General features: G+C 35.9%; 1 protein-coding gene across 2 annotated transcripts; it reads left to right on the forward strand.

The window, feature by feature from the left end:
* Positions 1 to 2,025: 2,025 nt before the first annotated feature.
* Positions 2,026 to 13,153, forward strand: LOC109535934 (brachyurin). 2 transcript variants are annotated; one of them, XM_048667332.1, is made up of 5 exons: positions 2,026 to 2,347; positions 11,156 to 11,373; positions 11,476 to 11,675; positions 12,014 to 12,193; positions 12,274 to 13,153. In XM_048667332.1, exons 1-5 carry the CDS (start codon positions 2,252 to 2,254, stop codon positions 12,438 to 12,440), a joined length of 861 nt encoding a protein of 286 aa, XP_048523289.1. In that variant the 5' UTR covers positions 2,026 to 2,251; the 3' UTR covers positions 12,441 to 13,153. The 2 variants fall into 2 exon arrangements, with proteins under 2 accessions (XP_048523289.1, XP_048523292.1); XM_048667335.1 differs by lacking the exon at positions 2,026 to 2,347 and adding an exon at positions 10,971 to 11,101.
* The last annotated feature ends 1,903 nt before the right edge of the window (positions 13,154 to 15,056 follow it).

Genomic DNA, 15,056 nt, shown 5'->3' on the forward strand with positions numbered 1-15,056 from the left:
TGTTACACAAATCCACCAAATCTTTTTTTGCTTGCGAAATTTTAATGGGTAGGTTTAATGTTGCTATTATGACCTCGTCTAGCTTTGAGGGGAACATCAATTTCACTAAATTCACTATCTGAATATGACCTTTGGTAAAAAATTGCAAATTCTTTACTCTTCATTACTTTTATAGCACAAATTTCATTCCACTGCACATTTGCACCGTTGGTATCTTTATTAAAGTTTTTTTCCGATTGCTGCTTCGGAAGACTTTATTCATTTGAAATTAATTTCGAGGCATCTATAAGCCTTGCCAGTCTTCTTAGCAAGCCTTATTATTGAACGAGTTGCTCGGGAGTATAGATGGCCCACTTTTAAGGCATAGTTTTTTTCCCGTTCGATTAAGCCGTTCATCGCATCTCCTTCGTTCTGTGTATGACCAACAACTAAAAATTTTTATGTGATTTCGTCAATGGATTTAATAGAATTTATGCAATGCAATAACAAAGAGACATAAAATGTCTTGCATGCCATATTTTTTTACCGTTCAATTCAAAGTGGTAAGCATAGTGTTTAGACTTGTTACTATTGGGTGTATGTATTCGATATTTCGGATTGATTTGTTGCATACATTTCAATAAATTGTCTCTGGCGATTAATGGCTCTAAGAAGGAGGACTCTAAGCTGGAAAGCTTTGTAGCTTGCAATAGTCATTGCAAGGCAGTCCAACTTTAGGAGCAACAACTGCTTCTTTTCGGATATTAACATATTTTGATCCGTTATTTCTTCTCTTCTTAGCGACCGACCTTTCCCATTTATCAGGATTTTGTAAGTGTGTGTCTTGGTTATTAATATCTTTAGCGACAGCTTCTGCATTATTCAGTTCCGGTAAATAGTAAATTAGAGTAAATAGAAAAGTTGTCAGACAAACAGGTAGAATCTATGTCAATAGAATGCTTTCTGTAAGTATCTGAAAGAGGTGCATTCTGTTGAGATAAATTCTGCTCTTGTACCTGTACATTTCCCAGAGTAGCTTCAATGGTATTTGCCAAAATGGTATTTATCTCCTCAGCAAAATCATTTGCAATATTATCTCCAACTTGGACGATGTTCCGGGTATCCACATTTAAGAACTCTAGTTGACCCTGCAAATTATCTACCAAAGAAGTCTCAACAACTTGATGATGGTTGATAATAATGTGCTCTTCTGATTCTAAGTGTGAAACATAATCTGCAATAATAATATTATTGGTTTGGTTGGTGGGATCTGTTAATTCTATCAAGTCCTTATGGTTATTGACGAAATACTTTTTAACCATAATGTTTACCTCTATATTGTTTTCTGTATCTACCCTCTAAGTCCGTTGTATATTCTTGCTCTACATTTCTTTTCATTAAAATCGGTTATCTAATTCGAGGTTGGGAAAGTAAAACCTTGCTATTTTATAGCTGTCAAAGGTAAATGTCATCCGAAGCGTTTTTGTTTTTTTTTGTTGAAAGTTTGCCATTTTGGAATGTGGATCGTTTAACTGACGAAGAACGCGTAAAAATTATTAAATGTTACTATAAAATGGTGATTCTGCTGTATCAACGTCTAGGGCTTTACGAGCAGATTACGGTCGAAATAATCTACCCACAGAGTAAACAATTTCGAACACTGTGGAAAAATTTGAAGAGACTGGATCGGCTACTGATATTGTAGGGCCTGTGCATCATCGCAACATTCGTTCAGCTGAAAATGTCGCTGTTGTTGCTCAAATTGTGGAAGAAGACCGGAATTCGTCGATTCCCCGACGTGCTCAGCATTTGGGCTTGTCTTACGGCTCATTGTGGCGAATTTTGCAATTGGATTTGAATCTCCATCCGTACAAAGTCCAACTGACTCAAGAACTGAAGCCTCAAGACCATGGGCAACGCAGAACATACACAAATTGCGTGATTGAACAACAAGCCATTGACGATGATTTTTCGAACTGAATTTTCTTCAGCGATGAGGCTCATTTTTCGCTCGGTGGTTACGTGAATAAACAGAACAGCGGTATATGGGGCTCTCAAAATCCTCAGGTGATCGCAGAAAGGCTTTTGCATCCTGACAAAGTGACCGTACGGTGTGAATTATGGTCCGGTGGTGTTATAGGCCCGTATTTTTTTGAAAACGATCAAGGAAGATCCATAACAGTCAATTCTGAGCGCTATGGACGCATCTTAACCGATTATTTTTGGAGAGAAACTGAAGATTACGATCTGGAAGACATGTGGTTTCAGCAGGATGGGGCAACTAGTCACAACACTGGCAGTCAGAGCCCTATTGCAAGAGAAATTTCTAAGACGCGTAATTTCTAGATTGAGTGATGTCAATTGGCCGGTAAGATCTTGCTACTTAACACCGTCAGATTTCTTTTTGTGGGCTTATGCGAAAGATCGCGTTTACGCCACCAATCCTCAAACTCTTGAGCAATTTATAGCCAATATCAGTGAAGTTATGACCGATATATTACCGGTAATGTGACCTCAAAAGGATTGATGCCTGTATCCAGAGTTTCCTATTTTATTATTTATTTGAAAAAACATTAATTTAAACTAAGGGCTCCGTTGCCTACTTTGTAAAAAACTGCCTCTTTTCTTGCCAAACGCAACATATATTGGGCTCTTGTTTGGCCACAACGTTGCATGCAAATAAATTCATCAATTTTGCAATTAAATAACTATTTATAATAAGAGAAAAACACAAACACCAAACCCACGATTCTCTCAAAAAATAATGACAACATAAGATATTTTGCGATTTGTTCAGTACCATAAGGCAATAGCTCAAAATATTGCCCTATGAAACTGACAAAATTATCCAGTCAAAGAGCAACATGTCTAATTGTTGTTTTGTTAAACTAGAATAATTATAACTTCGGCTTAACGCAAAAAGAAAATATCTCATTTAAAGTTGACAAGTCCAAACATTTCGAGTTGTTGCTGTATGCAAAAGATTGCCTATTTAATTTTGGACATATTGCCGTATTAAACTAAAAATGGCCAAATTTGGACTTGTTGCTGTATGGAACTGGATCGATATAAAACATACGACTTGTTTTCATATGCGAAATAATTGCCGTTGATTTATTACAAACAAATGAGCTGCAGGGATTGTGTCTTACACAGGTATCTATACCAACCGACAAGATTCATTGTTCTTGTCGGTCGGTAGACCGTGGCCCATATTGCAAATTCCCGCCATATTACTGTCAATGGCACAGGAAGATAGATTACGGGGCTCGTCTTGTGTTAGAATTATAAAGGGCTCTCAAAGATGTTGATTGACGATTATTAGAGGTTGCGACGATTCCGAGCTTACTTTTTGTGACCCACGATCCTCCATTTATTCAGGCATAACATGTTAATTTTCCTCTCCGATTATTGTAAATAAAAAAATCTTCAGAGACAATTTGTTGCTTAATTACCAGTCCGGGCAAATTCAGGAGGATAAGGAGCTGGTGCTGCTGTCGCTTAAGTCGCTTGTGGGCGTAAACGTGCAATTTTACTAAAAATTGAGAAAAAATGTCAAATAAAATGTGCCGTTAAATAACATGCTGCAACTAAATTACATTTTTTTTATGTGCAAATATGGGTACTTTTGACATTTTGGAGATACATTTTTTGAAGATGTCGAGAAACTGACACGTAACAGAATCATATGCAAATTTCTAATTGCACACAGGATCCATTTCGAAGCGTGGTAGGCATAAGTAGAAAGGAAGAGCAGCCTCCACCCTTTTCCTGTTAAAGTAACCTGCATACATTACCATATTTTGCCACCGAATAATTTCGGCCCCAATCTTTGCGCTCTCCTTTCGCACACTCGTAAGCGGCCCTCTCGTACTTCTATCCTTCTAAAGAGATAATCCTTTAAATGTATTGACAAGCGAAAATAACATAGCTATTAAAAGCAGAAATTTCAATTAGGAGAAAAACCCAAATTTCAATTTTATAAATAAATTATACAAAAAGTACCTACCTACTGATGTCTTAATTAATTTAAAAATGACAGCTAAACTAATTCCATCAAGCATATAAAGTTTTGCAAGTCTTCGAAACTGAGTAAGCGGATTTAAGATTACGTTCACGGTTTGAAATCGCTCATGCAGATATTTTAAAATCTTCTAGGTGGAAAGAAAAGACGTTAGCGGAAAACCTGCTTCTGCGATTATCTTTTGGTTATTAAGTTAAAATATCAATTCGTACTAATTATTCAGTTGAAGTAAAAGTTCTCTTTTAAAACTATAATATATACTATATAATATATAACTATATCTTTATACAGGGTGTCCCGTAAGCTCATGCTCAAAAGAGTACTGCGATATTCTTTGGACCAAAACAAGACGATCTGACCTAACTTTTATTAACAAAAAATGTCTGGCTCCTCTGCTATTGATGGTCAAAGTGCTTCAAAAAATGTATCTTTTTATCCAAATCAAAATTCCCTATTAATTGGCTTGTCGTTTCTAGAGAGCGCTAGCTGCAATAGCCTGAAGCCGTTTAAAACATCAGAACTTTTTTGGGTTTTAATATATCGTTTTTTTGTTGGCATTATCTGGTTCTCCAATATTTCCGAAACTAAAAATGTGTATTTGATTCAAGTCGATATCTGTCACCGTTTTTGAGATATTTCACATTGAAACATCTATCATTTTTTTGAACTAGCTCAAATTAGATCCCTAATATTGTCGTAAATTGACTTATATTTCTTTAAAGAAGTTATAAACGTGCTCAAATTAATACTGTCCAATGTCTGTTAAGTTTTATTTAATAGAAAACGATCCAATTTAAGACAGATTTCCAATTAGTTGAAAAAATCACTATATGTTTCAATGTGAAATATTTCGTAAACGGTCAGAGATATCGACTTCGAGCAAGTACACATGTTATGTTTAAAAAATATCGTAAAATGTGATTTTACCAACCGTATGACGATATTTAAAACGCCAAAAAAGTTCTAATATCTTAAGTGGCTCCGGACTATTGCAGCTAGCAGCCTCTAGAAACTACAAGCCAATCAATGGGGAATTTAGATTTGCCGATCTAAAAAACCTCCAATCACAATTTTTTGTGATTTCAATAAAACTGGTTAAAAACCTATTCAGAAAAACCGAAATTTTTACTTTGACACTCTGTATCTCGGAATCTACTAACTTTCAGATAAGACAAATTCGCCTGAAACGCAATATTTTTGCCTAAACAATATGCCAGTGAATTTTTGGACATTAGTTGAGGACCACCCTGTATATAAGTACAGTAATCTGAGTAATATAACCATCTTAGTATCACTTCGCAGGAGCGACATTTTTGCAAGCCCCTTTTGACGGACCGTCACGTACTCAATTGAAAAATAATTTCACATAAGGCGTGCTCATTAGTTCACCATTCATCCTGTAAGGCACATTAGTTCAAAAGCCCTCCCTAACCGAACTGTCTTCAATTTACACATTTTTAATTACTTTAAGTAGACTGTTTAACCACAAACAAAAATAAACAAGCTCCATCAAGTATCAATTGAAAATATGAAATTGTGTTTGTCTCCAAATTGAAACAGTTTCAATTTAGTTGTGAATCCACAGGGAATCCAATTAAACCAGTAATTACATTTCCAACTTTAAAAGTGAAACTATTTGGAGTTCGAAATAAGAAGCGTCATTGCAGCTTAAAATATGCACTCAGAAGTTCCGGTTGTATTTGCCTATTGAGATTATTGCCAGCGGCCGGTACTTTGAAAACTTGGAATTTATTTCACTCTACATAAGCAGTTTGAAATAATTTTTAACATTTCCATTGCTGGTTCCTGTCTGGATTTTTTCTCCATTGCCACATGCCATATTTGGCCGGTCTCCCAAATTTGTTAAAAATCTCAAATGGTACCTTTATCATATTCTTTCTGTTCTTTAAATTAAGGAAGTTTTATTATGAATTCCGTAGGTTTTAGAGATGTGGCTTATGCATTTCGATTTAGTAAAATAATTGCAAATTTCTATCGCGCGCAAAAAGTTCTACACAGTCCCTTTGGATTAAGTTACAATAATAGTGTCAATTATTCAAGTACAATTTTAATTATTTCAACCATCTCATCTGCTTTGAATTCGCAAGTGGCCTGCCTTGTGAGTCAGTTAACGCTAAAACTTTTGAGGTCAATCTATAGTATTTGTTCCTGTAATAACAGTGGGGGTCGATACATGTAAGTCCAAGTTACCAGTCATAAGTCATTTCTATTAGATGTTCTAGCAGTGGCAATGTTTGTTCTTAGAAAATCCGTAATTTAAAAAATGTGTTATTACATTTACATTCAATATTCGAAAACGACGCGTATCTCATCGAAAATTTCTACTGTCGTGATTAATGTGTTGCGCCCTGCTTTAACGCCCACACTCAAAAAATTGAAAATTAGTAATACAAATTGTATATTTTCACCCTGGGAAATGAGGTTTCCTCGATGTCCCGTAATCCATTTACATAGATATTTTATGTCTCCCTGTTAACTCTTTGCACATTATCTTCGGATGAAACTTTCGAGCACCCAGATGTCATTTGCCGTGCAAACAGTGTAAATATTGAGAGCTCACCGATAAATGTGCAATTTTGCGCTATAGACTGCAAAAGTTTAAAGTGGATGGTATTTTCTAGACGATATACCTTTACCGTGAACGTGTCGACGAAAATTGAGTCGTTTCTTTCACTCTTCTGATTTCCGTTTACACTTTTTACCTTCGAAAGCGACAATTCTTATCTCTTATCCGAGACATTTGCCTGCGAATAATGTACGCGACGACAGAGTAAAAATGCTGGGCACTTATGTCTAATGGCGTATTTTTATTAAGCTTTATCTTATCTTTAAGGGGCTGGCTTTTTCGTCCACCGCAATCGATTTTCGATGCAGGAAGCTCATGTTTGAACGCTAATGGGGCGACACTTAAGAGAATAACTTTCAGTTTTTTAAATTAAAAATTTCGTATAGTAAATTGACTTAGACACAACGTCATCCGAAGCGTTTTTGTATTAGCTGAAGGTTTTCCATTTTGGAATATGGATTGTTTAACTGTCGAAGAACGCGTAAAAAATATTAAATGTTACTATAAAAATGGTGATTCTGCTGTATCGACGTTTAGGGCTTTACGAGCAGATTACGGTTGACATAATCGACCCACAGAGCAAACAATTTTGAACACAGTGGAAAAATTTGAAAAGACTGGGTCGGTTACTGATATTGTAAGGCCTGTGCATCATCGCAATATTCGTTCAACTGAAAATATCGCAGTTGTTGCTCAAAGTGTGGAGGAAGACTCGTATTCATCGATTCCCCGACGTGCTCAACATTTGGGCTTGTCTTATGGCTCAGTGTGGCGAATTTTACAGTTGGATATGAATCTCCATCCGTACAAAGTCCAACTAACTCAAGCACTTAAGCCTGAAGACCATGAGCAACGCCGAACATAGGCAAATTGGGTGATTGAACAACAAACCGTTGATGGTGATTTTTTGAACCGAATTTCATTCAGCGATGAGGCTCATTTTTCGCTCGGTGGTTACGTGAATAAACATAACAGCCGTACATGGGGCTAAATCTTCAGGTGATCGCAGAAAGGGCTTTACATCCTGAAAAAGTGACCGTATGGTGTACATTATGGTCCGGTGGTGTTATTGGCCCGTATTTGTTTGAAAACGATCAAGGAAGCGTGATGGACGCATGTTAATCGATTATTTTTGGAGAGAAATTGAAGATTATGATCTGAAAGACATGGGGTTCCAGCAGGATGGGGCAACGAGTCACACAACACTGGCAGTTGCAAGGCTGGAATGGCTGGCTCTATTGCAAGATAAATTTCCAGGACACGTAATTTCGAGATTGAGTGATGTGAATTGGCCCGCAAGATCCTGCGACTTAACACCGTCAGATTTATTTTTGTAGGACTATGCGAAATACCCTGTTCACGCCAACAATCGTAAAACTCTGGAGCAACTGAAAGCCTATATCCGTGAACTTATGACCGAGATATTATCGGTAATGTGCCGAAAAGTCATTCAAAATTACCTCAAAAGGATTGAGTCCTGTAGGAGGTCCCGTGGAGGACATTTAAATGATATTGTGTTTTCCGTATAATGGCAAAGTTTAATCTTTATATTGAATTAAAATTTTCGTCTCCATCTGAATATTTTGTGTGTTTTTGTTACTTTACTTTCCCAAGCATAAAATGGATAACCCTGTAGTATGTATTTTTAATGTATGTCCGTTTACAAAATGATCTATTGAACCTGTGTAAATTTCAAACCGTACAGAAAGTGTTACACATTTCTATAAAACGCACATATTTTAAAGCCAAGCCTGAGGTAATCGGATCAGGAAAGGTATGGACCCTGATAACTTATTCGGGGCTATAAATTCGCGCGCTGAATAAAACATGGACAGTAAAAATTAACATCAAACATGCCTACGCATTGTATTGTTTTAGATTAATCGACGATTTTAAACACTAACAGGGTCAAAAATGTGGTACCTTAAAAGTTATTTTAAATTTTTCAGAGCTAAGCGGTCGACCTGTAAAACGGAGATTTGAATGCACTCCGCATTATCGTCAGTTCAAGTTAAGGTTAAATTGAATTTAAATTCGCTTACCGTTACCGTAGCATGTTGCAAAAAGTGTATTGCTTTCGACAACAACGGCGTATTTATACGATTCCATTCCAGAAGTAAGCACGACTCCAATGTAAATGGTTCCGCTCATTTTTTAAAACTGCATTCCTTCTAAAATAAACACTAAAGCTTTGAAAACTATTGCAGATCAACGTAATTTGGTTCTGTGAGAAGTCAGCTTTGGAAGTCACCGTTATTAAAGTATCGTATCAAGCTGGTATCAAAAACATCCCCCAAAAATAAAATCGGCAAATGATGGCAAAAGTTGAGCGCGATAAATTCTACCCTGTCACGTCATACATCATTTTTATCCTTTTTGTCACATTCAGAGCAAGAAATTCAAAGTTGTCCTTTCTTTTCACGACCAGCAGTGAATAGTCTAAGTATTATTTCAATGGCGCTATTATTTTAAAAGGGTTATAAATGTCAGGCTTGAGAAATCACTTTTGATTATAAATTCGGAGTGGCCACTTTAGAATACAGTTGAGGACGAATAATGGGGAGAAGCCTTCTTTTTGTCCGAATTCCACTAGCTGAACGATAATAATCAGCGCTTTGTGAGTAGGAGACATTTAAATGCTGAACAGTTTTCTAAATTTGTAACCCAGCATCAAAGAGACCTCAGCTATTCTTATGCATGCATGATGAACTGTTGTTAAAAACATAATCGATTACTTTCCATTTATTGCGATGAGTCTGCTACTTTCATCTGAAAAAGCACTATTGAGTAACTGTCTGCGCCTCCCTAGATAAAGTCCCTGGTGCCGGCCATTATCTCGCATCTTGCACGGTTGGCTGACAACCTACCCAGTCGCATTTTGTTTTTAGTTTATATTTCACAGGAAACTCGTATCATCGTTCACAACGTTTCTGACTTTATTCGGCATGTTTTTATTATAATTGGCTTAAATGTTCCTTTATTTTCTGGGTTTCAGTCAAAATGGAAAATACAAATTTTCATATCGTTTATTTCATATTACGTTTCGGCGAGACAATCGCAGAATGACAGCGCCATCATCAGTCTTAAAATTTAACATGTTGTTATGATGACCCCTTATAAGGGTGTTTGGTTATTTTGTCTATCATGTGGCGCCCTGAGTATCCAACTTTGGATGCCGTCTTCAGTCTCCTTGACATATTTCGCCAACCCTGATTTTTCCGTTAAACCTAAGAAATAAATAGCCAAACTGTTAAAAATACTGTTGAGACTGTAGGGCTAATTATTTAGCCCAAAATGAAAGTAATATCTGGGAATCACTGATTCTAGTTCAACACACCTGACTGTTTGAACAAGGTTCTAACACAAACTAACCCAAAGGTAAATCTTTACAAATAGGTTGTACTAGTTTTAATAAGTTATTTAAAGCAGTATGGGCTATATTGTGCTTCATTGCCGACCCTGTCAACTTTTCTTTAAATTAGTTATTACTGTAAATTTACAAATTTTATAAAAGCTAAACAGCTAAACATAGTGTAGCACTAACCGCAATAGACGACTTAATAGTCGAAATTAAACGTTTTCACTGCAATCGGATACACTCCAGCAAATTCGTCAAAACGTCTTGCAGTACATATAAAAGTCGTCTTAAAGACGTCTTATAGCAGACATACAACAACACAAAGATTTACAAGACGTCTTCTAGCAGACATTTTTAAGATGTCTTAAAGACGTCCAGTGTCAGGCATTTACAAGACGTCTTCTAGTAGACATCTTTTAGATGACTTAAAGACATCTTTAAGAGACATACGACGTTCAGATATAATAACGGCATAAAGAAGACGTCTCTAAGACTTCTTCTTTATGCTGTTATTATGCTTCTTGTGCTGTTTGGGCACAAACCCAAAATTGGGAAGCATTAGGTTTTTTTTGGTCTGGGCTGCCTTGAAACCTCACATTTTTCTTTCACCACAAAAGAATGTGAGGTTTTAAGGCAGCCAAGACCTAAAAGAATCTAATGTTTTCCAATTATGGGTTTGTGTTGAATTTTAAATCTGTTGATGGCGCAGTTGTCTCGCCGAAACGTTATATGAAATAAACGATATGAAACTTTTTAATTTTATAATAATAACATTTTGACTGAAACCCAGGAAAGAAAAAATATAATAACAATTACGCGCAGTCAGGAAAATCAATCAAAATAAAGTTTACAATAATTATAATTATGCATGCTTAATAAGGATCGAAAATAAATTTGACGTTTTTCAGATACACGACGAATCAAAACTATCTATGCACATAACGTCATTAACGAAATCAGGTCATCCTAATCTGTAGGTGTTATTTCCAATGCAAAACGTTCCATTTTTCGCCACAGGAGGTTATCGTTGCTTGATTAAACCTTTTACCGGAAACATATAAAAGCCTCACGGTTACAGATATTTTAATCAATCACCATGTGGAAAATCGTTGTCATTTTACTGCCTTGTTTGGCATGGGCTAGCTTTGTTACTGTTTGTACTGTCCAGTGCATCAAGCCAACTGAAGACAGGTCTGTTTTGTTGTAGGACGATCAATGGATTGAATTGAACGACCCAAAGATTTTTGTGGTAGCATCTGGAATGGCACCGTCAGAGTCGAGAATAATTGGTGGCCTAGAAGTGGACCGCCACTCCGTGCCATACCAGGCCGCCCTTTTTATTGAGTTTTCCAGAGGCCGGTCTTTTTGTGGCGGCTCGTTAATATCACACAGCCACGTTCTGACTGCCGCTCATTGCATGCATAAGTAAGTAGGAACAGCGTTTTCTGAAAATTGTAAAATTTTGTTTATTTAAATTCAAGAGTGGAATATAGTGTTTAATAGAAATTTAATTCGGCAAATTTTTAGAGCCAAATTGGTAGAAGTTGTTTTGGGAGCGCACGATATCCGCAAAAACGAAACGTCCCAGTTCCACGTGACCTGCGAAGATATTACGGTACATCCGGAGTGGAATTACCAGAAGTTGGAGAACGACATCGCCTTAATTAAACTTCCTCAGCCAGTTACGCTTAATAAATATATCAGCCCCGTGAGCCTCGCTACGAGCGGTAAGTACCTACAGTCAGCAATCTTAGTTTGACTCACATTAAAATACTTGGATAATTAGTTGCAAAACGCAAGCAAGCTTCTCGAGCCGTTTTCAATCAGAAAAGTTTTGAAATTCAGCAGGCATAATTAGAAAATAACTTGCTGTTTTTTTTTTCGATTTGCTGTTTATTGCTTTTTGTCCAACTTCACTAAGACAAACAGTTCGGTTCAAGTTAATTTTTAAATCATTTGAACAATGAAAACTTTATTGTACTTCAGCCAATTGCTCAAATCCGACTTGTTTTATGTAGAAAGATGCACACGTAAGGAAAAATCATGTTGAAATGGTGCATTTTAGGAAGTTTTGTTGACTCCAATGCGTTATTAACTGGCTGGGGCAAAACATCAGACTTGTCTACAGTGTCTAATGTTCTTAATCAAGTGAACTTGCCCATTCTAGAGAATGAACGATGCAAATCGTTTTACGAAGACATCATTAATAATTCTCATATTTGCACTTCGGGAGTTGAATTAAAAGGTAAAAGGTGTCGTATGGCTTTCTCCCAGTATTCGCAGCGATGCGGTGATCAAAAAACTAATGAATATGGAAATTTTTAGGGGGGTGTAATGGAGATTCTGGAGGTCCACTGGTTGTTGACGGTCATCAAGTGGGAATTGTGTCGTTTGGATCAAATCGTTGTACCAAAGGCTACCCAACAGTATTCACGAGAGTTACCGAGTTCGCGGATTGGATTTCGAAAAACTGCAATGTCACGCGTGTGTAACTTCAATGGACTTATCATCAATAGGTTATAATTTATTTAGGTGTATAGGTTGCCTTTCTTTAAATTTCAAAAGTCTAAAGTGAATTTTGCGTCTGGTAGTGAAACAACTACTTTTAAACAAATACTTTTATTTTATAAACCAAAAAATTTTACAACGAAAATGCTTGATGCTCTCGAAGTTACAACCGACTTAAGGCTGATTCCTTGGTTTCGAATGCGCTACTGTCCCAAACACCATAAATTTGCGGAAGTGGGAAGCTTCTTAGGCATAAAGCAGACAAAATACTCGTATGTGAAATTATTCATTTGTTTGCCGAAAATTCTCTATTCAGTCAGAAACATTGGGAACATGCCCACTAATCCCATTTATTTCGGCTACAGTAACTGTATAAAACACAGTGGCGACAATAAGACCAAAGCTTATCCCATTCGCCATTATGCGGCGAAACTATTTGGACTCAAGTCCAAGATTTAATTTAAATTGATTGTTATGATATAAAATATTTTGGAACTAAATTAGAAACCAGTTTTAAAGATGAGTTTTTTTATATAAAATGTCTCTCGTTGAGAGTTAAGACAGAGAAATCGAGGTGAAATTCAGCATTTTATAAGAATTGTTGTGCGCAATGGAAATGCAGTTTAGTTTTAGGTTTTCAGTATTGTTTGTTCTTTGTAATAAATCAAACGCTTTTTAAAAGCAAGTCTATAGCAGACCCACTTGTAACTATTACTGAGTAATGCTCCAGGTATTAACTCAGAAATATTAACACTTTTTCGATATAATACAAAAAAAATAAAGTATTATTTCTATAACACTTAATTTGTGTAAACTTGCTGACGTTTTGAAACAGGGTTCTTTAGATCCTAATTTCGAAATACACTTATTACGTATGTGTACAAATTTTTGCATGGTTTACTCATCTGGTTACACAATTATTGATCATTTAAGTTCTATTGAATTTCAATACAATTAAACATGTTTAAGTCAGTGGTTTTTTCAAATTGTCAAAAATTTCAAAATTATAGTGTTTGGAAGTTGAAGGCAGGTGTTTTCAACACCTTCTGAAACATATTTGGTTACTATTAATCGAGTCATAATAAATAAATTTATTTTTTAAAATTTATGTTGCACGTCATAATTCTGGAACTAAGTGACTAAGTGAAAAATTTCTGAACATACATAGTTTATAAATAATAATAAATACATAATCAAAAATATATCATTCCATTTAAAATTTTAATGTTGCCGTTACCGTTATACTAAAATACGTCCCCGTTCCTATTTCTAATTTGCCCAAAATTTTATAAATATATTTGAAACCGTTTCTGAGATATAGCCTTGTAACACTTTAAAAAACTCACCCTGTATAAAACATAAACATTCTTGCAAATGTATTAAAACCTCCAACTACTATATACCTATCCTTAAGTGAACTGTGGTATGGGCTTGTATGTGTTGTATCATGTATGGCCACTATTATGTATGTATTTTACCATGTATCATGTATGGCCACTTACGCCGATTATATAATTAAAATAAACATGATTAGCATATAAAAAAAGCCACAGCAGAAACAAGAATTCAGCTTGAAGATAGTCAGTCTCCGGTGAGGTTTTGTCACAATTCAAAATCCATATTTAAGAATTGTATTAATTTAAAATAAAATTAATTAATAAAATTGGCGTAGTCCTTCGAATTTACTTTCGGAGTAAATATCACGTGTATCGCACAAGTGATTCGAACAGTAGAAACAAGTTCACCCTCCTGTCTCAACAGCTAAGGAAGAACCAAGAACCACAACCCAACCAAGACACCTTTAGGCTCCTGGAACAAGACATCGTATTCTGGTCCGCCACAACGCTCGCCCCAGTAGTCATTACAGGCAGCAGAAAGCCATCCAGTGTATCTGCTCAGTGAACTGTTGTCCTGATGGCGGCAAGAGAATAGAAATAACTGAAAGTGCATTCACTTGTTATTTTCTGAAAATTGGACAGCCTGTTAATTAAGAAATAAAGAAACAAAAAAGCATTGAAGCTTTAATTTTGCATAAATTGTATGCTAAAATTGATTGAATTTATTTTATTTTGCGACAATTAAACATAAATACTTGTCTAATATTTTAATTTTAAATTTTTTTATTAACGAAAAAATTTAGTAAAGTAACATTAGGGGTTATAACATATCCAAAACACCAATTATCTAGTCAAAATTGTAGTAGTAATGACCTAGATACTAAGCAATTAGAAATCATAAATTCTGAAACTATTTTAAATCAAATAATCGAGATGCTGACGCTTTGAGGTTAACAATTACTTTATTAAAACCCTTCGATGGAACTCCATCAAGATCCCTTCTGAATCAAATCTTCCTCCCTTTCATTCTTGATTTTAGGCAAATCGCGTGTTCAATTATCGTTCACTTGTGTGAGGCTGTCGCTCCATCGTTTTCTGGGGCGCCCAACGTCTCTTCGTCCCAATGGGGACTTTCGTGATTCTCACAAGTCCGCGGTGGTCCATCAGGCTGTTCTGACATCCTCGCTTCTCTCTCTATTCAGCAGTGTCTTTACGGTGATTCTACGGAGTATTTTCATCTCAGGTGGCTGTAAGAATCTTTTG

The sequence above is a fragment of the Dendroctonus ponderosae genome, unplaced genomic scaffold, assembly GCF_020466585.1.
Source record: "Dendroctonus ponderosae isolate FM_Combo_2020 unplaced genomic scaffold, Dpon_F_20191213v2 Dpon_F_20191213_1, whole genome shotgun sequence".
In the NCBI taxonomy this organism is placed as follows: Eukaryota; Metazoa; Arthropoda; class Insecta; order Coleoptera; family Curculionidae; genus Dendroctonus; species Dendroctonus ponderosae.

What these genes read in the sequence shown, in the direction of transcription:
- LOC109535934 (XM_048667332.1), top strand. Translation starts at nt 2,252, where the DNA reads ATGGGGCAACTAGTCACAACACTGGCAGTCAGAGCCCTATTGCAAGAG. An exon ending in GCCGCTCATTGCATGCATAA is followed by an intron (nt 11,374 to 11,475) that starts GTAAGTAGGAAC and finishes GCAAATTTTTAG; the next exon opens with AGCCAAATTGGTAGAAGTTG. An exon ending in CGTGAGCCTCGCTACGAGCG is followed by an intron (nt 11,676 to 12,013) that starts GTAAGTACCTAC and finishes GGTGCATTTTAG; the next exon opens with GAAGTTTTGTTGACTCCAAT.